Raw genomic sequence first — 23,673 nt, forward strand, 5'->3', positions numbered from 1 at the left:
ATAAGTTGTTATTTTTCGGTTCAGACCAGATTTCATTTCCGCTTTTGTTCACAAAGACCGTTTAAAGAATTCATTACCAAGGTTCTTTCATTCTTGAGATCTTTAATAATTGAGTGTAATATATTGTGTTTTCTGGTTGGCAATGGTAAATTAATCATACGTAATATAAACTAAATTTATTATTATCCGAAGTTTATAAGATCTCTTACGTGAGAATATTTGTAACAAATTCGGTTAAAACCGAACTGATAAAATGTAAAAAGATTTACCCAGCAACAAGTAATATATTTAATTTATATTTAATGTAAATTGAAATCACGAAGGAGCAATAATTGTAATTTTCTTTTATGATTTGTCTTACATTAACAATAATAATGATAATAATCAGGTAAGCTAATACCCAGGGGCCAAGGAACCACACAGGCCTAAGTCATACACTCTATAATTTCTGTATATTAACATATAAAACTCCTTTACATTGGTAATTTAGTCCTATAATTTAGAATTATTTCTTCTATAATTCCAGGGCCCCCAGAGGTCCTACAATTCCTACAAAATCCTATATTTTTAGGAAAATCCGCAAAAGTCCTATAAAATTCCATAATTTTGATGTTTTTGCCCATTTCAAATCCCACCACTAACTTGTAAGTTAAATTGATAGATTTCGCTATAGGATAAATTCCGATACAAAGTCATTCTAGTCTATACTTTTGTTACTGTTAGCATGGTTAGCTACTAGTATATTTTTGTGATAAAATGGTTAAATAGTTTATTTTTCAGTGAAAATCAAAGATTTATTTCACTAAATATAGAGTTGGTATTTAAATGCATAGAGTTAGTAAATGAAATAGCATATATAGTCCTATAAAATCTTATAATTTTGAATAAATAATCCTATAAAGTCCCCTATTTTAAGAAATATAATCCTATTTTCCTATAAAATTTTAAGCTTTGAGTGGGGTCCTGCGATAGACATTAGTACACAAGTCAGTTTTGGAACAATTTAAAAATTAAATCAAGCCAGATATTTGAAAACTAAATCAGCTTTTGGTATAACTTAGCTAAATATTTTACGCTATTGATTTGAGTGGAAGCCATGTAATTCCTATAAATGTTTTTGACTCATGTTTGATGCAGTTTCCAATAGGTGTAAATCTCCCGCCATACACCGAGTTACGGTTTAATATTTGCCTTGTCTAGATATCTACTTATAATAATAATAATAATCAGCTAGACTAATACCCAAGTCATCTAGCGACTTTTAACGCCTTTAAACATGTGGCCGGGTTACCATGCGTAGGAGGGTGATGGCAAGCCCTTATTTAAAAAGCATATTTTCCAGATTTAATATGATTTCTTCCTTAATTTAAAAATCCCTAGTCAGAGTGTGCAGAAAAAGTTACTTCTCTAGTAAGTGATATATAATAAACTTCTGCTCATACTAGAAACTTTTTGACGTCATAGAATCTAATTATTATTCTTTTAATGTCATTGGAGAAGCTGTACTAAATTTTGGGCTGTCACCACATTCTTCCCCTATATTCCAGCGTACCCATTCTAATTTCATTTTGACGCTATTAGAAACCCCTTCGCAGATTGCCAGTTAATTAATAGCCCCGAATACTTAATTTGGTTCGCGTCCGGTTGCTCCCGTCACGTTGAAGCCATTTCCCGTCTACTTAATGACGATTTAATTTTGCGCGCCAAAACACTTGATCTATTTCTGACCCCGCGAAACGAGAGTAGGCCAATTTTAGACCAAGCGCCTGTAGAAGTGTTCCAACCTACGCGCTCCGGTGTCCAGCGGGCTGCCCGCTACCAGGGGTTTCGCCATTACGTAACCTAATAGAGCCACGAACGGGTTATATCCCGCAAACTGTACCCCGCATTCCGTATATACGTAAGATATCGGGCTACGTCGAGGCACTCCCTTTCGGATGATAAACTTATTTTATAAATGAGCTAGCAATCAATAACCACAGGTTGAATTGTTCTTCGATAACAAAAGCTATATTGCTTTATTTGGCCATTTTTCACGATAGCGCCTTCTATCGGCGGCCGCCTACACTACGTAAATGAAAAATGTGAAAACATTACGTACGAAAGAAGTACACTAACAAAAGATGGCGATGAAACATTTTCTCTCAACAAGCGTCTATTTTGTCGACGGTATATCATGACGCGATCGCCGCGTTGCTATCTCTACCGTCCTTATCTTTTTACAACGATTTTAAGTTAGCTTGACGCTAGATGGAGTTAGTGATCTGTATTATTCCGGCTTCCCCCCATTTTCGTTCCTCAGGCGAAACAGGCCGACCAACTTTCCTGATTAGAAGAAAATAGGGAAGAAAGAAAAACATATAGATGGAGCCACCTTTCCCTTCAGCTATCTTTTCGTATATATTTCCTTTCTATAGTTTCTCACCGTAACGTTAGGGGGCGCTACTTTTTTTTCTCTTATCTCGAGTGATTCACGATCTCATTTCTCTTTTCTTCTACACGCCTTAACCTTCTTTTTTCTGCGCTTTGCTCTGGTCTGTGTATATCGAAAAGGTCGTTCTTGTATCCTTTTCACTCTAATATATAGCCTCTTGTTCTCTTAGTGGAGGTAGGTTAGTTCATCACGTTAGCATTCGTAACAACCAAAAGAGCGCCTTCTGCTAAAACAAAGCTGAAGGGACTATCTAAAGCCGCTACCGCGTCTCTTTTAGCTTACGTTTAGGATTTAGCGCTTTTGCGAAGTCGATTTGCCGATTTACACTCGGATCTAGTTGCGAGACGCGCTCCTAGTTGGCGCTGACTATGTTCCCTCGATATTTGATTTCGGTGAATCAATCTTTGCTAAACCCCCCACTGGAGTATAAAAGCCGGTTAAGCTCTGACGCCCCTTCCTCCCCCCCTCCTTTGAAAAATAACGCCATCAATTCCTAAAGAGGTCATTATACGATTTCCGCTATTTTCTCACAAATTTCCTGTCCATTGGCCGGACCACGACTGACCACTAAGTCGTCGTTCCTTCTCTGTCCACCCCGCGGCGCTTAAAACCGTACTCGGCACCGCCAAATCCCCGTTAGAATACTCTCCTCCCCCCTTTCGTCTCCAACTAGGCTAACGCCTTCCGCCGATATGGTTTGGTTTGCCAGCCTGCTCCGCGAAATAGCGCATTGGGCGATTTGTTTCTTAAATATTGGCTAGTAACTTCGTTCTTTTTGAGATAGGAAATTAATAAGTGGGTTTCAATCACCGCAACGCCATCTATTGTCCTTAAACATAACTATTAGAATGGTACTTTTCACAACCAAGAGAAATTATGTCATAGGTCACCAAGGGCACGTTTAGGTATGAATGCGTCAGATATTACAGGGTTAGTACACGACCTGGAAAAGTCGGGGTATCTCAAAATGTTTCCAAAAGTTCAGGGAAAAGTCAGAGAATTTAAAAATTTTTCCAAGGGTTCATTGAAAAGTCAGGGTATTTGAAAATGGTCCAAAAAAAGTAAGGGAATTTTAAAATGACCCCAAAAAAATCGGGCAAAAAAATTTTGAAAGATGTAGATAAATATATTTTTCAAGGTTTTACCGCAAATCAGTCATTTATTCTACAAAAATGGTCAGGGAGAACCTGAAAATATCAGGGAATTTAATTCCAGAAATTTTCTACGAACCCTGTATTATTTAAATTTCCTTATTCTTTATAATCATCATATTTTGTTTAACTTTTTTAGACTGAATCTTACCTTATCCAAAATCTGATCGTAGTAACAAAGTTAAAATGTTTCAATATAATCTTTGAAGTCGAAATTGATCATACTTTCTGTTTTATAAATGAATACTGCTATCGCGTGTATTTGAAAAGGTTTTAACGCGAAGGATTTTATTCCTCAAAAACAAAACCACCTTTTCTTGTCTGTCCGTTGACGCTTTTTGAAGAATGTAGACGTGATTTTGCTTTTAAATAGGAATGGTGTATTGTTTACTGAATTTCTCTTAAGGGGGAAGACTACAGTGGCCATTGTCTACTTTCGCGCTATTTCAAGCTAAACTCTTTTAATTTTGTATTTTAACTTAAAAAATTAATATTTAAGTGTAGAACAGCCTCTAGTTTAGTGCTTAAAATAATTTCGATAATTTTAAATTTAAAAGTAATTTAGTTATTACGTTTTAATTCGGACCCCCGAAGCTAAATAAGCACCCAAACTACCCTTTAGTTAGGACCTTATATCCCGTTAACTATTAATATTAGAATTATCAAAATTATTTTAAGCACTAGAGGAAGGTTCAGCCTAATAAGAAAAATATAATTCAATTATGTAAATGTTAAAACAGAAATGTTCAGCTTGAACGAAAAAGAGGCTTCTACTGTATTCTTCCCCCTTAAGAATCCTTTATCCTGAAGAAATATTTTATCCAAGTAAGTGATTCACACCGCTCAACCAAAATGGCAGATCAAAATAAATTCAATACTACCGATGTTATTTTACAATAGATCGCTATTACAGTGCTCCCACCAGGCCCCTAAAATACCTGAAGTCCTTATTTTTATTCAAGGTCCATAATTACCCTAAAATACCTAGAATTCCTATTTTTCTTCAATATCGAGATTTGGTACCTAAAGTACCCTATTTTCGTGTAATTCAGGGAATCCAACATTATTCTAAAATATGTTTATACATCTGCTCAAGGACAGTTTACAAAATAATCAAAGCTGAGGATTAATGATAAAATAGTTCGAACATAGTACACAAGGTGGTGACGCAAACTTGGAAACATTTTTAAATCCTAGGGCGAGGTTTTTGAACTCAAATAAATAACTTTTTGTTTTACATTGATCCTTATTTTGAAAATTTTGGTCCCTATTTTACCCTATTTTAAATTCCAAATTTTGGTGGGAGTTCTGCAATTATTCCGGTAAATTTGGCGTACTATTTTGGGCTATTTCTGACCGTGATTGGGCTATTTGTGTGGGAAACAATCCGGCGAACCTGGTCGCTAAGCGTCTTCGCTGTGGGCGTCCCTGCTTTGGTTTCCTCTTTTTCTGTAGTATAACGTGCTTGGCCTACTAGACGTCTCATAGATGAAAACCGTTCTGTTCGATGATGGATAAGACTGCGAACTATATTTTCTTTTCGCTAAAACGAGGTTGTAACTTCGTAGCTGGCCTGTAAGCTAATCTCCTCTCCGCCAACTCGCTGACGGCTTAACTTGATCCGGGGATGATAAAGCTACGGCCGTGTCAAAGTAGCTTGTCTCCGTTTTTGGAACGCTGCTATACTTTGCCATCGCTGCTGCCCGGTTATCTCGAAAAATAAGCGAGCATCATCTTTATCGTTGGCTTGTCATCTTCGGCCTCTTAGATTCCAAAAATATTTCCTTCTATTCGTCTTGAAAAAATATTGCCTTTTCACTTTTGTGATCGAAAGTTATAGTCTTACCAAGAATGACTGGCTGGCTATGGCTATTGCGATTTAATATTTTCCAAGGTTTCATTATGAAGTGTAATTAAGCTATTAATACCTTTTGTTAATGGTATTACTTTTGTGATCGAAAGTTATAATCTTACCAAGAATGACTGGCTGGCTATTTCGTTTTAATATTTTCCAAGGTTTCATTAAGAAGTATAATTAAGCTACATGTATTACTACCTTTTGTTAATGATATTTATTCGTCTGGTAGTTTGATTTGTTTGTGGTCAGTCAGCGGGGTTTGAACTAACTAAAATATTAACCACAAGGTGGCACATCGAAAAAACATAATTCTTTTGAAATGTCAATTTATCTCATTCAATATTTTGAAGGTAGTTCTTATGTATGTTAAATATTTTAGCAGTTTTAATCTTTAAAATTATTCCCCTTCTGTTTTGTCCCTACGTCCATTGAACAACCCTATAGAAATGTAAATTTCCACTTTTTTCTGATCTTAGTTACGATCTTCCATCTAGGCTTATTTTGTTTTATTACAGAGTTCTTGCACGATTTGGAAAACCTGGATTAAAAGTCAGGGAATTTCAAAATGGTTCCAAAAAATCAGGGAATTTTAAAATGACCCTAAAAGTCGGGGAAAGTCAGGGAAATTGAAAATGATATTAAAAAATCAGACAAAGTTTTAAAAGATGTATTAAAAATACATATTAAATATTTTGCAAAATTTTACCTTAAACCATTAATGTTTTCTACAAAACGGGTCAGGGAAAATTTGGCAAATTTGTCAGTTAAAACCTGTAAAAGTCAGAAAAATTCATATTGAAAAATTTTTACGAACCCGGTATTAAATAAATGTTACGACCAATTATTGTAATTATCCGGTGTTAAAATCTCAAAAGCCTGATTGGCCATTGACCCAACTTGTTATTTTTTTCTTTTGGAACAAGAGAAGATGATTTTAGGCGTTGGGGAGGGAGGGGGGCGGTACTATAACTTATTTCCCTCGACACTACTTAATTACGACCTTTCAAACGCTGAATTGTATTGAGTTACAAAACTAGCAATTTCATCGCGTTATTTATGCCACTCTTTTAAGTTTAAACTCTAGGGTGTATTCAGTAACGTTTAATACCGAGGTCAGCTGTTTTTAGCTCCGCCCTCTGGGTGTGTTCAAAGAGTGGGAAATAACTGCCGTACCCAATTTAACCGGGCCCTATTGTACCTTCTTTAATTAGTTTCCAAGAAAATAATGTTTGTTATTAATGAAAGGAAGCCCGTGGTCCTTAACGTCCTAATTAATTTTCTTTGTTTTTTGCAGGCTCAGACCCCTCTCCTGGCTGGAGGAACAGATCGATATGTGAGTAGACGTTTCTAGCCCTTAATGCTATACAAAATATAGACAGATTCGCAAATTGCTTACAGGGAAACACATTTAGAGGGAAGTCATTAGAGGTTCGATTTTAATGCTTTTATTTATACTAGATGGCGCGAAATACACTTTTAAGGGAATTAATATTTATTTATAACAACTTCTAACACTAAGCGATGTTTAATGTAAAAACTATTAACAAAAATTAGTGGTTTTTAGATGTTTTAAAATTTCTACGTTTTTAGATTTCTTGGCGCCATCTGGTAAGAATTTTTAAATCGACCTCTAATGGCGTTTACTCGTGTGAAAGGAACTTCTCATTTGTCATAAATGTATCTGTTTATAGACTGTTTTCACTAGCCGTAAGTGGTGATGTTTCTACAGGCTTCTGTTAAAATTATTTTTCCCGTTAAACTATGATTGGGCAAAGATTAAATTTGTAAATAAACCAGATTATTCTGTGAATATTAGTGTCATAATGGTGGGGTGGCGTTGTGGTTAGCATTTTCGCTTCGCAGTGAGAGAAGCCAGGTTCGATCCCTGCGTGTGGCACTGGGTGAAAAAGGGAGTAACTCCTTCCGCATTTGCTACAGGTTTGCCACACGTCAGGAAAAAGTTAGGGAATTCAATTTTAGGTATTTTACTCTAAATCTATGAGCAATTTTATGATTATCATTTATTTCCTTGAAAGTTTGGCTATTTTTTTAATTTAAATTTATTAATTTCTGATAGAAGTAAAATATAAAATAAAAAGTTTGAAAAATGTCTTAAAATGGCAGGGTTGGATAAAAGCCGGCTTTTTTGAAAAAATCCAGACCAGTGGTTTTAATTGGCTATAACGGGTTTTTTTCGGTTATACCGGCTATAATATAAACAGTACCTTTTACTTATGTAAGTAGAAATTGTCTGCAGTTATTGTCGTAAATAAGAAACAAATAAAGCGAAATAACTATATAAAATAACTGAATTCTTTTGATTTCCTCGGGAAATTCCCCCTAGTTTTTGTGTATGACAGAAGCGAGGCAGCGAACTTTGGAACTTTAAACCTACCGAAAAACTGGTAACAGTAAACCGGTTTCTAAATCTGAAACAAAAAATAAACTAAATTTCTAAATAAAAACTATTAATTTACTAAAATATTCATATTGTAATTTTTTTTTTTAAAGCCACAAAAATCTGTATTTTTTCAAGTGGCTATAAACGGATTTAACCAGGTGGCTATAACCGGTATGGCTGGTTCTATGTCAACCCTGTAAAATGGTCAGGGAAAACCGGGAACAGTCAGGGAATTTGAATCTGAACATTTTGTGGCAACCCTGTTCTTTCCACCGTGGTTTAAAGACGTTACCCTCAGAGTACTTTGGTTTCCCTTTCCATAAAAACCAGTTCCTTTTAGCGGTAATAGTGTTTGGAGGGAGCTTTTGGCTCCCGTGGCTTGCAGGGCTGGCCACCACCCTCCTACACACTGTAACCCGGCCACCTGAATCAAAGGAATTAAAAGTCGCTAGATGACTTGGGCCTAAGGTGCTAAAGAACCTTATTTAAAAACATGGTCTACGGTTGGAAAAAAGTCAGGGAATTTAGTTTAATCTTGATCTATGACAAATTCTGCTATTATTATTTAGATCCTTGTAAGGATTTTTAACGTTGAAAGAACTTTTGTACTGAAATATAAGTTGAATAAATTTATTAACTTCTGATAAATGTAAAGTTAAAAACTGTCTAATTTAGGCCTTGAAAAGTCAGGGAAATTAACTTTAAATGGTCAGGGAATAGTCAGGGAATTTGAATCTGATAATATTGTGGAAACCCTGTTTAGTTTCGATTAGTGTTGTAAGTCGGAAAGTTTTCCGGAAAATGACCGAGGCCTTTTTTCCGGAAAACTTTCCGTATTTTTCCGCAAAAAAAGTAAAAAAAAGTTTTCGTTCCATGATTAGTCTAAAATATTGTTTGCAAATTGAAATATTTAAAGCAGCATTTTCGCCTCATTTTGTCGAATCTAAAAGTAAAACAAAACCTCTAGACTAGTTTAAAATGATTAACAATGTAACACTATTAATGTTTTGTAGTATGTTTACTGATATTAAACATTTTATATTGATAGAAAGTTAAAAACCCTTAAAAAGTAATTTGTTTCAATTTTTTATTTTTCCGATTTGCGGAAAGTTTTCCTTATTTTATTTTTCCGGAAATTAACAACACTAGTTTCGATTACGTACCAATATTTTAATTTTAGCTTCGTAGTGTTTTGGTAAATAAAATTAAAAATAATTTGGAATAATATAGAGCAAATCGTAGTTAAAAAATCAAATGATAAAAACACCAACTGTTTTTTTTAAACAACTCTGATTAAACCATGGTTTAAACAAGCCAACCCTGGCCTTATCAAAAATAAGAGTTTTTTTTACATTTTCTCTAGTTTCCTTAGAATTGGTTTCTATAAAATGAAACAATAAATATTAGAAGTATGAAATGTTTTTATCTGCGTCACGAGCGCAAGTTATTTAAGTGCTTTACTTGCACGCGGGTTTCAGATTGCGAAGGGTCTCGCGACTGCAGCGTGTGCTCTCTACCTTCAAGAGCTACAGCTAAGTGACGTATACTAAAACATTGTCACGTGACCTCCCGTATTTTATAGAAACATCCGCTACCTTAGGGGTTTTCAGACTTGCTTGACTCTTCCTCTATTTGAGAAAAACCAGTTTTAAGTTTAAAATCTAGCATAATAACAATGATAATCTAATAATGAAAATTGTTTAAAATAGAGTGAAAATATATTGAAATTTTTTTACTGAGTCACTTTAATTTAAAAACACTCGAGGATTCTTATTTTGAATTTCTTTCAATAGTCACGTATCTCGACTTACTTGACTTTGGCTCTCTGGTAGCGCACCTATTGCGCACTATTTAAATTTATATTACAAAAAAATATTGCGGTTAAAATCTTAACTTACGTCGCCTATTTACTTTGAGATAGAAATTACCAAATGAAATCAGGCTGCAAAGAAAATACACTGCTAACTAAGGAACAGCCACGAAAGCGGTGTTAAAAATAGTGAAATAAAAGCAAAACAAAAAACATAAATTTTCTTCTTTATCAGAAATAACATCTCGGTGACCTCTCGTATAGATTAGGGAAACGATTCTGTCTTTTACGAGGCCAGGTACTTTCTTTGTTGTGGTCCCAGCAGCCACCACCGAAAACTATTTGTCAAATTTCACCGCCAGAGAAAAGAACGCGGTGTTTTTTTTTTCTCTTAGACCAAAAATTATGAAAAAACGCTGCTTCTTTTGTCCTAGAATCTATCGGCTCCCTTGGAAGTCCTCGATCTCTGCCGCTAGGGTTAAAAAGTCGTGTTATATAACGGTTAGGGAAGGCTTCGTATCCCATTCTCTTAACATAAACTTTCGTTGACTTTCCGTAAATCTATGTGAGCGGGGTCACTTCTATTATTTTCGAGAAACGAAGAGAGAGCTCCGTGTCCTATCTTATTAGGCCTTTCGCGAAACCCCGAGCCTCTTAATAGAGTGTGTCACCGTGAATACGTTAGCTTGTCATTTAAGAAGCTGTATTGATCCTATTCTCGCTAAGCCTCGCCATTAGGCTACTTCTCCGGATCTCGCTCTTCTTTGGAGTTCCTGCGGCTTTAAGTTGGCTTCTTTAGCCTCAGAAAAGCGATTTGAGATATAGGCCTACCTCACTTTATCTACTTTCTTACGGACAACGGACAGGGAGACCCTCCTTGCAAATTCCCTTTTTTTTTTTCTTTTTTTTTTGGAGAGGTTCCATTGAACGTTCCGAGATAAAAGTATCGTTTTCTTTTTTATTATATCCAAAGGGATGAAATTTTTAAGTATTTTCCCCCGTTTTTTTTCACATTTCGTAAAAGTTCTTGGTTAGGTTTCTGATAGTTATTTAAAGGGCGATTTAGGGGTAAAGTTTGAATCGTTATCTTATATTTTTGCGTTTAATTCGAATGATTTGAAATTTAAATTCCCGCGTACTTACCAATTTCATTATTAATTTTTAGAGTTAACAAAACGTTCTTTTCGGTCGAACTTCAATTTCCATAATTAAATAACGGCTTACTTTTTAACGCCGTTGGATCCCCTCAATTTTAATAACCATTAATTTTTCATTGACGTTTTATAAATATATATATTTATATAGATATCGGGAGAATGACCTTTCGGTGAACTTTGAACCTTTAACCCAGCCGCTCTCTGGGTCTTTTCAAATTTTATGTACCGTTGTAGTATCTAAAAATAAAAAGAGGTATTCTCATTTTTAAGAACATTTTACGACGCCCATCTATGTTGTGTTTATAATAAAACTTTGAACACCTTTTTTATGGTAATGGATATACAGGTGGAAAAAAAATAAAAAGGCCATACGATATCCTTTTGGTTGATGATCCGACACGTAAAAGTGATGGTTCTAGGTATCTATCGCTTTTAGAATTTAGATCTGACATCAAAATCTTTATCTTTTTCGGATAGAACGCGTGCTACGTTGTCTATAAAACCCGAAACAAAATAAAGGGGGAGTGATAAACCTGTAACATTATATAGTAAAAAATTGTCCGTAAAACGTCCGTACTCTAAACGCTAGCGCCACCTACCCGAAAATAGACGAAACTATCTATGAATTATTTATATTTCGACGTCAAAAGAATATAAACCAAAGGTACTTACTATTTTTGTTATCTTATAAGGGGCCCGCGTACTAATCCAACAAATAAGAAACCAAGGTACAGGTAAAAACCTTTCGTGATAAATTACTCAAACTTCTGTATCTTCTTGTAACGGACGTTCTATCAGCTAAGATGTTTACCCTAAAAGCAGACGTGTTCTCTGAGTTTATTTTTAAATATAACGAAAAAAAAATGATCTAGAAAAAAGTGTACAATTTTCAAGGCGATGACTGAACCTCTTTTTTAAACATGTTTTTCCAACAAAAAAATATATTAAAAGTACCCCTGTAATCCTACTTTTAGCGGATTAAAGTCCTGCATATTTATCCCCTCGTAAAGTTTTTTTTTTTAAAAATGAAGCGATGGTTCAGCTTAAGCTTTATAGGGCAACGGAATAGCCAACTGCAGCTAGCCAGACTCAATTCCTTACCAGCTACTTTGGTAAGCTTTTCAAGTATAACCTTTATTTTTACCCAAAATTATAAATGACTTTGGTGTTTCTTTAAAATATCCCTTTTAAGTTTTTATTCCATGTAAATGAGAATTATATATATATTTTTTTTCCGTCCGAAAACTCGGTAACCAGCTGGTCAATTTTTTATTTATATTTAAAATAAAATGTCTAAAATCGTACAAATCAAAAAGCATCTTTTTTAAAAGGGAACTAGCAACTAATATTTTAAATTTTACAAATAAAATTAGAAATCCGTCATTCGGTATAAGTTCTGAAACGGTTTTTCTTTTAAATATCCCTTTGTACTCCATGTAAATGTTAATTATAAATTTTTTCGTCTGAAAACTCTGCAACGAACTTAATTTTTTATTTGTACTATCATAAATGTCTAAAAATTCAATTTTTAAGGGACTTAAAAACGAATAATTTAAATATTATTAAAAAAAAGACAATACTCCATTCGATATATGCTTTTAATTTTTTATTTATGTTGAAAATGACTAAACATCTTACAAATCAAAAAGCACCTTTTTTAAAATTCGTCATTTGGTTTTCTTTAAAATATCGTTTTTTACTCCATGTAAATGTTAATTATATATTTTTTCATCTGAAAACTCTGCAACCAACTAAAAATCTAATTTTTTTTTATTTATGTTTAAAATGACTAAAAATCTTAGAAATTAACGCTTCCTTTTTTAGAGAAGTGAAAAAATAGTAATTTAAATATTATAACTAAAGTAAGAGATAAATTTTAGTTGGTTTTCCATTGAACGACATGAGAAAGTGGCAAGATATTAGCTTTTATTACAAGGTTAAGCCTAACCCAAAAGAATTAAAACTGGTACATTTAAAACTTCGAGTTATATAAATGTTAATTATTCGTTTTCAGACGAATGGCGATGACGAGTGGGAGTACGAGGAAATTACGCTGGAAAGGGTAAGGCGCTTTTACGAAATGTTATTACTAAGGTGAATATTCATGTGTTAATTATTCTGGCCTTTTTTCGATATTTAGGGAGGTGCCGGGCTGGGTTTTAGCATCGCGGGTGGTACCGACAACCCTCATATTGGGGATGATCCTAGCATCTACATCACTAAACTTATTGCTGGTGGCGCGGCGTCCGCAGACGGAAGGCTGCAGTGAGTCTTCTTCCTATTCAGTCACCCCAAAAAAATTCCACATTTTATTCATCTTCTTTAAAACGTTTTTTTGGCACAGGGTAAACGACATAATATTAAAAGTAAATGACGTCGACTTGGTTGATGTTCCTCATTCCGCGGCTGTTGAAGGACTCAAAAGGGCCGGAAACAATGTACATTTGGTAGGTGTTCTTTATGCTCTGTTGACGGCAGGGTTGCCTAAATCGATTTCAATCGTAATTTAAATCAAATAGTTTAAAAAATATCGACTGAAATCCAAATAGTTTAAAAAATATCGATTTCAATTAAATAGTTTAAAAAATATCGATAGAAATCAAATAGTTTTTTAAAATTGGATTTCAATCGTAATTTTAATCAAATAGTTTAATAATAATCGATTTCAATCATAATTTTAATCAAATAGTTTAATAATAATCGATTTCAAAGGTAATTGTAATCAAATGGTTTTATAAAAATCGATTTCAACTGTAATGTAAATCAAATAGTTTTATAAAAATCGATTTCAACTGTAATGTAAATCAAATAGTTTTATAAAAATCGAGTTCAGTCATAATTTTTGTAAATGAACTTCTTGTGTTGGTCAGTGACCAACACAAGAAGTTCATAAACTGCTGTATTTCGTCTGCTAGGTAAAACAGAAATCGTTGAGCTAGCAGACGAAAATGGTACTGTTTTTAGCTACTCTCATTGGCTGATACGTGGATATTTATAAATTGTAAAAGCCAGTTAGTTTTAATTAAGATTAATTCGTATTTTAGTTTACATTATTAACCATACAATGTGTAAAAATCAATTTTAAATTAAAAAATCAATTTTTAATTTAAAAAATCAATTTTTAATTTAAAAAATCAATTTTTAATTTAAAAAATCAATTTTTAATTTAAAAAATCAATTTTTAATTTAAAAAATCAATTTTTAATTTAAAAAATCAATTTAATTCAAAAAAACAATTTTGAATATAATCTATTTTGGATATAAATAATCTATTTTGGATATAAATAATCTATTTTGGATATAAATAATCTATTTTGGATATAATCTATTTTGGATATAAATAATTTATTTTGAATATAAATAATTTATTTTGAATATAAATAATTTATTTTGAATATAAATAATTTATTTTGAATATAAATAATTTATTTTGAATATAAATAATTTATTTTGAATATAAATAATTTATTTTGAATATAAATAATTTATTTTGAATATAAATAATGTATTTTGAATATAAATAATTTTTTTGAATGTAAATAATTTTTTTTAAATAAATAATTAATTTTGAATATAAATAATTAATTTTGAATATAAATAATGTATTTTGAATATAAATAATTTTTTTGAATGTAAATAATTTTTTTGAATGTAAATAATTTTTTTTAAATAAATAATTCATTTTGAATATAAATAATTTTTTTAATATAATTTATTTTTATATAATTTATTTTTATATAATTTATTTTTTATATAATTTATTTTTTATATAATTTATTTTTTATATAATTTATTTTTTATATAATTTATTTTTTATATAATTTATTTGTTATATAATTTATTTTTTATATAATTTATTTGTTATATAATTTATTTTTTATAAAATTTATTTTTTATATAATTTATTTTTTATATTTATTTTTTATATAATTTATTTTTTATATAATTTATTTTTTATATTTATTTTTTATATTTATTTTTTATATTTATTTTTTATATTTATTTTTTATATTTATTTTTTATATTTATTTTTTATATTTATTTTTTATATTTATTTTTTATATTTATTTTTATATAATTTATTTTTATATAATTTATTTTTATATAATTTATTTTTATATAATTTATTTTTATATAATTTATTTTTATATAATTTATTTTTATATAATTTATTTTTATATAATTTATTTTTATATAATTTATTTTTATATAATTTATTTTTATATAATTTATTTTTACAATTACCCAAAAAATCATCAACCCTGATCGAAGGTATAGAGTTAATGCAGAAGTTCTTCTTGCGAATTAGTGTTTTGTATCTAAAAGCTTTTTCTTTGTCATGACAGTTGGTGAAACGAAGGCGGTCTCGGCACTCTCACATCATAGAGTTAGAGTTGATCAAGGGCAATAAAGGCCTAGGCTTCAGCATAGCCGGCGGAATCGGCAATCAACACGTTCCAGGCGATAATGGCATTTACGTTACAAAAATTATGGAAGGAGGCGCTGCTCACATAGACGGTCAGCTGGAAGTTGGTGATAAACTATTAGCGGTCAGTTTTCAGTTTTCTCATCTTATCCCCAGTTTGAAAATCAAAAAATAGTGATTTATAAGATTTAAATTGTAGTTAAATTTGCTAAGAAAGAAACTGATATCAGAAGTATATAATAACTATAATTATGACAAATAGCCAAGATTATCACTGTTTTTCGCAGTTATAGAGTAATGGCAGTGCGACGTCATGGCACGTCACCCATGCTTTTCCCTATCGATAAAAAAATTGCGACCAAAATGGCGACCATGGCCAAAGCTACAGAGTGCCATTACTCTATAGCGCCATCCAGGTTTCGCTCAGCACAGAGCCCCTAGTGTCGTAAATATGCCCAAATAGAAATATACGAATGCCAAGGACGATAATATACTACTCAGTTCAGTTGCGAGAGGCAGAGGGTCAGTGTTGAAAATAGGTTCGGTTAGAAAATTAGCATTGAAACAATAGGAAGTGTCTTACTTAAGGTTATTATATTAATTATGATAAATCTTATAAAAAAAATCTCATTTGTTTGAAAAATTTACCTGATTTTCCAAAATACGTTCTAAAACCATTATATCCAGAAAATACGGTTTATAAATAATAAAATATTCGTATGGAGTTATGTTGTGCCATGATTCTGTGTATTCTTCTGCGGGTTTGACATGAAAATATTGTCCCACCGTAATCTGTTTCAAACCTGAAAAGGTACACGTTTCATTTTTACGTCGTCCTTCTTTATTAAGGTCATAAATTTTCAAAATCATATATGTTACCACGGTGAGGCTGTACAATATAAATTAACTTAAATACATGACGTGAGTAAAAGTTTACTTTAAAAATACTTTAAAATAGTTGGCAAGCTTTCGAGCTGTAGCTACCTGTCAGGCTGCTTTCAATTTACTATTTAATTTTCGTTACAATTTAATTTTTGTAGTGGTTTGCTGCAGAATTCGTAGCTTGCTCGTGGGTGTGGCATGTGTTAGTTGCCATGGTAACGAGTATAGGTCGGCCACAAGGGCGTATCCAAGATTTTATATCAGGGGGGGGTTTTGAGGGGAAATTTCAATGTCATCAGCATTTCGGGGGTTTAAACCCCCCCCCCCCCTTAAATACGCCCTTGGTCGGCCATGACATAATTATTTCGCAGCATCTTGGGGCGATATACCTCCTAATCTATGATTTGGAATTAACTTCATGGCGGGGCTTAGTCATGACGTATGCCTACGAGGCTACGACGCTACGAGCAAGCCCTCAATACAATATAAATTATAAAGTTTTTGTTGTTAATATAAACCCAACGTTCTCAATGCCGTTTTTAAATTTTCGCGCGCTGGCAAAATGGCGTCGCGTTTCTAACTAAAAAATAAATAGATGTCGCTAATGTCTTGATTAACTGTAAACTATGCCAGTTCTGGCGCGCTTTTTTAATATCTTATTCCACGCGGCGTAGAATATAAAACTGTTCACAAATCGTATTCAAGGTGTTGATTGAAAAGTAGATATAACAAATGTCTAATATCTTTGTTACAACTGTAATTATTAAAAAAAAATTGTGATTTATATAGGTCGGAGAAAAGAACCTAGAGAATGTGACGCACGAAGAAGCGGTAGGAACGCTGAAAGCCACGACAGATCACGTCATCCTCACAGTTGCCAAAAGCAGACCAACCAGCAACTCTGTCTATATGAATCACGCCTTACCACCAGCACACAAGGCTCCCTCGGAAAATGCCGGTACGTTAACTGTTCACTCACATTTAATACATTCGTAATAAGGGTATTATAATCTTCCTTCATTTTATTTAATTAGTTAATATCTCTTCAACGGACTATCATGTTGATACACCATCATCTAAAGTGTCCAGTGATGAAGATGTTACGGGGTACGTTTCGCCGATAAAAAACACATTTCAGACATTTTTTTCTATCACAATCAACATTATTGGGGTGATTGCGGGTTACTGGAATATTTCGTTAATCTTATCAACTATATTTACGCAAAGAGATGTTATCTATCCTATAAAAAAAATCTTATCGCTTGATTGACTCAACTTCCGTTAAAACTATGAAATATGGATTCGCACGTTATACTTATCACAATTAGCCGCAAATAAATTTCATATTCACTTTTAACTTAAATAATGGTAGAGCATGAAGGGTACTAATAATTTTAAATTATTTTCTTTCACTGGTGGTGGCTATGGACTAATATGGTTGCGTTGTTTCCGTTTTGTTTTTCTTGTCACTGTTTTAACCCTACAGCCTATGTCGCAGGGAGCCGAGAAAAATTATTATCAACAAAGGTCCAACTGGGCTGGGCTTCAACATAGTTGGTGGCGAAGATGACGAAGGAATATTTATATCTTTCATACTAGCCGGAGGACCGGCGGATATTAGCGGAGAACTTCGAAGGGGAGACCAAATTCTCAGTGTAAGTTTAGATTTTTTTAAATAATTTCTAGCATATGATCTCTGTAAATTTATTTTTAATTAATTGAAACTGGTTTTACAATGCAATTATATTTAGCTTTGGTTATTTTTCTCCTCAGGTAAATGGAGTTGATCTTCGACACGCCACACATGAACAAGCTGCAGCTGCGTTGAAAGGGGCTGGCCAAACCGTCAGTATGATTGTTCAGTATAGACCTGAAGGTAAGCAATATCTCATTTATTTTAGATTCATTTAATGTAGTGGTTGGGTTGACAACCGGATTAATTTTTTTTTGGTACATCAAAATTAGAATGTTATAATTTATTATAATTTACAACATTAAATATTTTATTTATTTATTACAAATGTTTTGTATTCCACAAAATGATAAAATAAAATTTATATTTTTAATATATTTTTTAATTATAATTTATCATTTTGGGGAATTTAAAGCATTTATAAAAAAGGGCTTGCCTTCTATCTCCATTTTTCAGTAAACTCCGTAGCACCAGAAGACCCGAAACCATTCTAGAACAACCTTTATAAGGCCAAACAAAAAATGGGCTATCCAATATTTATCACCTCCGTTGTACCTGTACTATTATTGTACAATCTTTCCCACTTTCTGTTTATCCAGCTAAAAGCAACCTTTTAATATAGGGGGCTTGTGTTTAAGGTCCGGAAGGCTAAAAGTCTTCCGCAAAAAGAAATGCAATAAACCTTATCTTCCTAAACGGTAAAGCACTCGGCCAGAAAACTGGAAGATTATATTGGAACCGAAATATTATCCCCCTCCCCCTTTATTTTGCCAGCGGCAAGAACGCGTTTTTATTAACTTTCGATCCGTTTTGGATTGGTTTTTAGCCCCTTTTCTGGGCTTTCCTACATATTCAAAGAGCGAATTTGATTGAAAATATACTACATCACATCGTTTTTTGGGCGGAAAAATAGGTCTAAATCCTATCCAAAATGTTTCAACAGGTCGAAAGATTGAAGTTCGTTTCCGTGAAAAGAACGAAAAAAAATATTTGATGAGTAGGTTAAAAATAGGTCAAACGCCTGTAGAAGTGTTGCAACCGCCGGGCTCGCATGTACGGCGGATGCAATCCAAAGCCCACTTCCAGGAGCGCGTTTCGGATGGCTTGTTTTAGGCACCTAGTTATATCCCAACTAGATCATTGCCTTTTTGGATTGCTTTATAGCTTTTCCCCTCTTTTGGTCCGCCTGCGCTTGATTAAAGAAATGGAGGGAAAAGAAACTTGTTGGGAGGAAAACGGGGGTAAAATTTTCGACGGAAAAGAGTTAGTTTCTACCGCTACGAAAGTTCACGGATTGATTCGTGTGTCTCAATCCCGGCTTTCTACTCTCCTTTTTTTTCTCTTCCGCACGGACGTGTACCACTGATACATCAATATAGAGTTCCTTCCACCCTTCTCCGCTAGCTGACGCTTGTGCGGCGCCTAGACTCGCGGTATCGATCGGGGAACGCCGAAAAATTCTCTTCTCGCCGGCTGAAGCCAAACCCACGGATTTAATAGCTAGACCTAGATTAAAAGAGTCGCTGGAGTCTAGTTTTCCACTGTTTTTCCGGACAGCTCTGAAAAGCGAAGCTACAGGAGCGTCCCTAAGTACACTGCATTAGTCATACCTCTTTTGCCCGCGCACGACAGTTTTATTCAACGACGATATGGCATTTTTAATAGCATGGGAAAAATTGACGTCTCAATCGAGAGGCTAAAAGTCTGACAAGAGTTTCTATATTTTGTAAAATTCCCCTGAATCAAACCAGAGAAGCCTAAAAACCTGATGTTTGTGGTAAGCCGTTATCTTTTTTAACGCGTTTCTTTTTAATGTTTTAAAGCCCTATTTTTCTCCGTTTGGGGAAATGCGTTTCGCCTTATATAAAGGGAAGTTTAACCCGCGTAAAGGTAGACGCTTTGTTATTAAATTAATATAACTGTAGTTACCCTTTGCCTCCCATTAGTTTACAGTTAGTTTCTATTTTGGATCGTAGCGTCGCGCGGAAGCCTTGGCTTCTTGAAATTTGATGTTTTTGCTTTTTGGTGGAGACGAGAATCACGATGAACTATTTATAGTATTTTCTCGGGAGTAGGAGGGGGGGGGTCGTAAAAATGTGCGTTTTTCGTGCCATGGGTACGTTTCGCATCTTTCGTTAGAAATTGGTTTTTCTCCTCTCTGGGAAATAGTGATATGGATTCAAAGACCCCCCCCCCTCCTCAGTTTATATCGTTCCATGCCCCCCTCTCTCATCCTCATGAGGCATGCATGGGAGTAACAGAGAAAGTTGGAGGAGGATGGAAAGGTGATCTGGGAGGCTGATAAAGAATAAGCAAAACTTCATCTCTGGGTGATGAGACACTCCCGTTTTCTACTGTGTTACTCTGTCATATTTCAAAAGTTTCTAAGATGTTAACCTGTTACCTGTATGTTTTTTTTTGCAACAGACCTATTTTTAACATTTTAGGAAAGTTGATGAACTTTTGATTATGAGTTTATTCTATTATGGGTTATTGCTTTGAAACCGTTTTTGACAGGGGAGCTTACAGTTTTACACTTAATGTGTCTGCCTTTGCTCTTATGCTTTATTTAAATAGTTTAGTTCATGTTTTATTATTTTTAATTATAGTTAAATATTTTTCAAGTAATTATATAAAAAATAAGGTTTTATTACAAACTACACAAACTTATCTTGACAATGCTAGGTAAATTTTAATGTTTGATATCGAATTTTAAACACAATCTAATGATAAGATATAAAATTATTATTTTATTTTATTTTATTTATTTTAGAGTACAATCGTTTTGAAGCCAAAATCCATGACCTCAGAGAACAGATGCTGAACACTTCGGGGAGCCTAAAGACGTCTCAAAAACGATCTTTATTTGTAAGGTAATTATCTTGAGATACAACATTTTAAAACTACAATGTTGCTTAATACCCCAATGAACGCAATTTAATATGCAGTGAATTGTTTTTATTTCAGAGCTTTATTTGACTATGATCCTTCGAAAGACAGTGGTCTTCCCAGTCGAGGATTGCCTTTCAGGTTTGGTGATGTACTTCATGTCATCAATGCGAGTGATGATGAATGGTGGCAAGCACGTAAAATCCTTCCCGATGGTGAAGAAGAGGGCATGGGTATTATACCCAGCAAAAGAAGGGTTGAACGGAAGGAAAGAGCCCGACTAAAATCTGTAAAATTCCAAGGAAAAAGTAGTCTAGGCGATAGCAGAGTAAGTACAACCAGGTTGTCTCTAGCGATTTGACACTGAAGCGAATGAATATATCATCCGCATCATTTAAGAAACCTATTTTTCACTGGAATATATACATAAAATCTAACAAAATTTATGTAAATATTCCACGCACGGTGATTGATGGTTTTAATTTTGGTTTCACACTGTCGTAAGTTTCTCTTAGACTCCCTTGTTGTAAATTTTTCCATCAAATATATCGAACCATCGATGAATTTAAAAAAATTTGGCTCTGATATGACAGACTTCCTAAGTAGATCTAGTTGTTTAAAAATTAATTCAAATCAGTTAAATTTTATTAGGCCTACAACGATGACAATTAACATTTCACTATTTCAGTTGTTTTGCTTTAATAATTGCATTATTTTGGTTAACCTAATTTAATCTTGTAAATATTTTCAGAACACATTAGATAGAAAGAAAAAGAATTTTTCATTCTCCAGAAAATTTCCATTTATGAAGAGTAAAGATAACAGCACGGAGGACGGAAGTGATGTTGAAAGTATGAAACGTTTCTTTATTTCATTTTACATGAATTTTTCGAATATTTAGCTATTTGGAATTGTAAATTTTTGTTATTCAAATATACCCTTTATTTATTTAAAAATATTATTAAATAGGCCAATTTAACAAATGTTGCGTTAAAATTATTTACTTAACAAATAGCCAATTATTAGAATCGTAATTTAGTTGAAGTGAAAGTAATTTTTGGCATTTTACTTATGTCTTGACAATAAAGGAGATGGGTCTCCCACTAAAGGTAATTTGTAATTCATGCTCTGTGGTGGTGGTTTTTTTAATTAGTATCGAACAAGATCTCTGTTAAATTTAGGAGACAATTTGAAATATTTGGATCTTTTATAAAGTTACTTAATTTTTTTTTTTCTTTTAGATCCAGCCAATACATCAAATGCTAGTGATACTGAAGTTGGCAGCACACGTTAGTGTTAATTAAGTTAATAAGTATATATATATTATAGGTATTTAAGTATTTTTGAATCATTTAGGAGGACCAGACGAACCTGTCCTTTCTTATGAGGCTGTAACTCAACAAGAAAGTACGTATAACTTACAAGGGGAGTACCTGAGGTGTTTACTGCTGATTTTGTTCAAAGTCGGCCGTAATGAGATATGAAATTTACCAAAAGGAAATGTTGCGCTATTCATTCGATTTGCCATGACGACCGTAAATGTTTTTGACCACTTAAAACAAAAATAAGATTTACCCCAAAAATGTTCAAATTTACCCAAACTTGATGAAATTTACCTAGATGTGGTCCAAATTACCCATTTCATGTTTTTAAAATTTTTCGTAAATGGAAATTTTTTTTGTTTTAAGTGATCAAAAACATTTTTGATTGCCATGGCAAAACGAATGGACAGTGCAACGTCTCCTTTTGGGAAATTTAATACCTCATATAGGTCTACATTACGCCTGACTTTGAACAAAATTGTCAATAAACACCTCGGGTACTCCCCTTGTTATACAAGACTTATAATATCTATAAGAATTTTTTATTAATAAATTGTCTGTCATTTTAGTCAGTTATACAAGGCCTGTAATAATTTTGGGCCCACTGAAAGATAGAATTAACGATGATTTAATCTCTGAGTATCCTGACAAATTTGGAAGTTGCGTGCCTCGTAAGTATTTTTTAAATTATTTAGCTGATAAATTTGACATTGTTAATCAAATAGTAATTGTTTTCAGATACAACGAGGTCGAAAAGAGACTACGAGGTAGACGCTCGCGATTATCATTTTGTGGCCTCCAGGGAACAGATGGAAAGGGACATCCAGAATCACCTCTTCATTGAGGCGGGGCAATATAATGAAAACCTTTACGGAACTAGCGTCGCTTCTGTAAGAGAAGTTGCGGAAAAGGTGTCATAAATTTACAATTTAAAAAGTCCGCGTTGTTTGTGAAAATTGTAGTTGTTATTAACCGTTGTTCTTTAAGCAGGGGAAGCATTGTATTTTAGACGTTAGTGGAAATGCTATTAAGAGGCTTCAAGTAGCGGGACTTCAGCCCATTGCCATATTTATAAAACCCAAATCTGTCGAATCCATCATGTAAGTTTTATTTATTAATCTCCATCATTTATTTGTATTTCCAATAAAAGCTATTTACATTTTTAGGGAAATGAACAAACGAATAACGGAAGACCAAGCCAGGAAAACTTATGACAGGGCCATGAAGATGGAGCAAGAATTTGCCGAATATTTCACTGGTAAATTTCTTTAGGAAATTCCATCTTTGTTTTTATTTAATCTTATCAGCGTGGACTTGTAGATACCTGTGTAATATTGTAACTTTTTTTTATCTCTTTAGCTATTGTCCAGGGAGATACACCGGAAGAAATCTATGCAAAGGTTAAAGAAGTAATTGAAGACCAAGCCGGCCCCACCATCTGGATTGCAGCCAAGGAGAAATTGTAAGTCACGTATCAATTTTTGGTGTTTCCATTTTGATGTTATCTAACTGTGCTTTGGGGTGGATCCTAAAACAATTGCATTTTATCCGTTACAATGAAAATAATAATCTGTAATTTCTCACATGATAACAAATACGTTTGCTTGTCAGTAGTTATAAATTATGGCTTGATTCCAATTTATAAATTGC

General features: G+C 33.3%; 1 protein-coding gene across 18 annotated transcripts in view; it reads left to right on the top strand.

Moving 5' to 3' along the window:
- Nucleotides 1–23,673, top strand: part of dlg1 (MAGUK family member discs large 1) — a 298,752-nt gene that overhangs the window by 274,346 nt on the left and 733 nt on the right. For 11 of the 18 annotated variants that reach the window (XM_090168259.1, XM_090168260.1, XM_090168261.1 and 8 more), the window contains 20 exons: nt 6,738–6,776; nt 12,826–12,873; nt 12,952–13,076; nt 13,156–13,258; nt 15,158–15,361; nt 16,909–17,077; nt 17,154–17,226; nt 17,606–17,774; nt 17,893–17,995; nt 20,586–20,685; nt 20,780–21,029; nt 21,453–21,552; nt 21,775–21,810; nt 21,943–21,990; nt 22,058–22,108; nt 22,593–22,694; nt 22,762–22,934; nt 23,011–23,123; nt 23,190–23,281; nt 23,383–23,485. In XM_090168259.1, the coding sequence (XP_090024385.1) occupies nt 6,738–6,776; nt 12,826–12,873; nt 12,952–13,076; nt 13,156–13,258; nt 15,158–15,361; nt 16,909–17,077; nt 17,154–17,226; nt 17,606–17,774; nt 17,893–17,995; nt 20,586–20,685; nt 20,780–21,029; nt 21,453–21,552; nt 21,775–21,810; nt 21,943–21,990; nt 22,058–22,108; nt 22,593–22,694; nt 22,762–22,934; nt 23,011–23,123; nt 23,190–23,281; nt 23,383–23,485 (2,201 nt within the window). Of the gene's footprint in view, nt 1–6,737; nt 6,777–12,825; nt 12,874–12,951; nt 13,077–13,155; nt 13,259–15,157; nt 15,362–16,908; nt 17,078–17,153; nt 17,227–17,605; nt 17,775–17,892; nt 17,996–20,585; nt 20,686–20,779; nt 21,030–21,452; nt 21,553–21,774; nt 21,811–21,942; nt 21,991–22,057; nt 22,109–22,592; nt 22,695–22,761; nt 22,935–23,010; nt 23,124–23,189; nt 23,282–23,382; nt 23,495–23,673 lie in introns of all 18 variants that reach the window. The other 7 variants (XM_090168254.1, XM_090168252.1, XM_090168255.1 and 4 more) reach the window with 7 other exon arrangements.

This window comes from Leiobunum rupestre, chromosome 3, assembly GCF_980474605.1.
Source record: "Leiobunum rupestre chromosome 3, qqLeiRupe1.1.hap1, whole genome shotgun sequence".
In the NCBI taxonomy this organism is placed as follows: domain Eukaryota; kingdom Metazoa; phylum Arthropoda; class Arachnida; order Opiliones; family Sclerosomatidae; genus Leiobunum; species Leiobunum rupestre.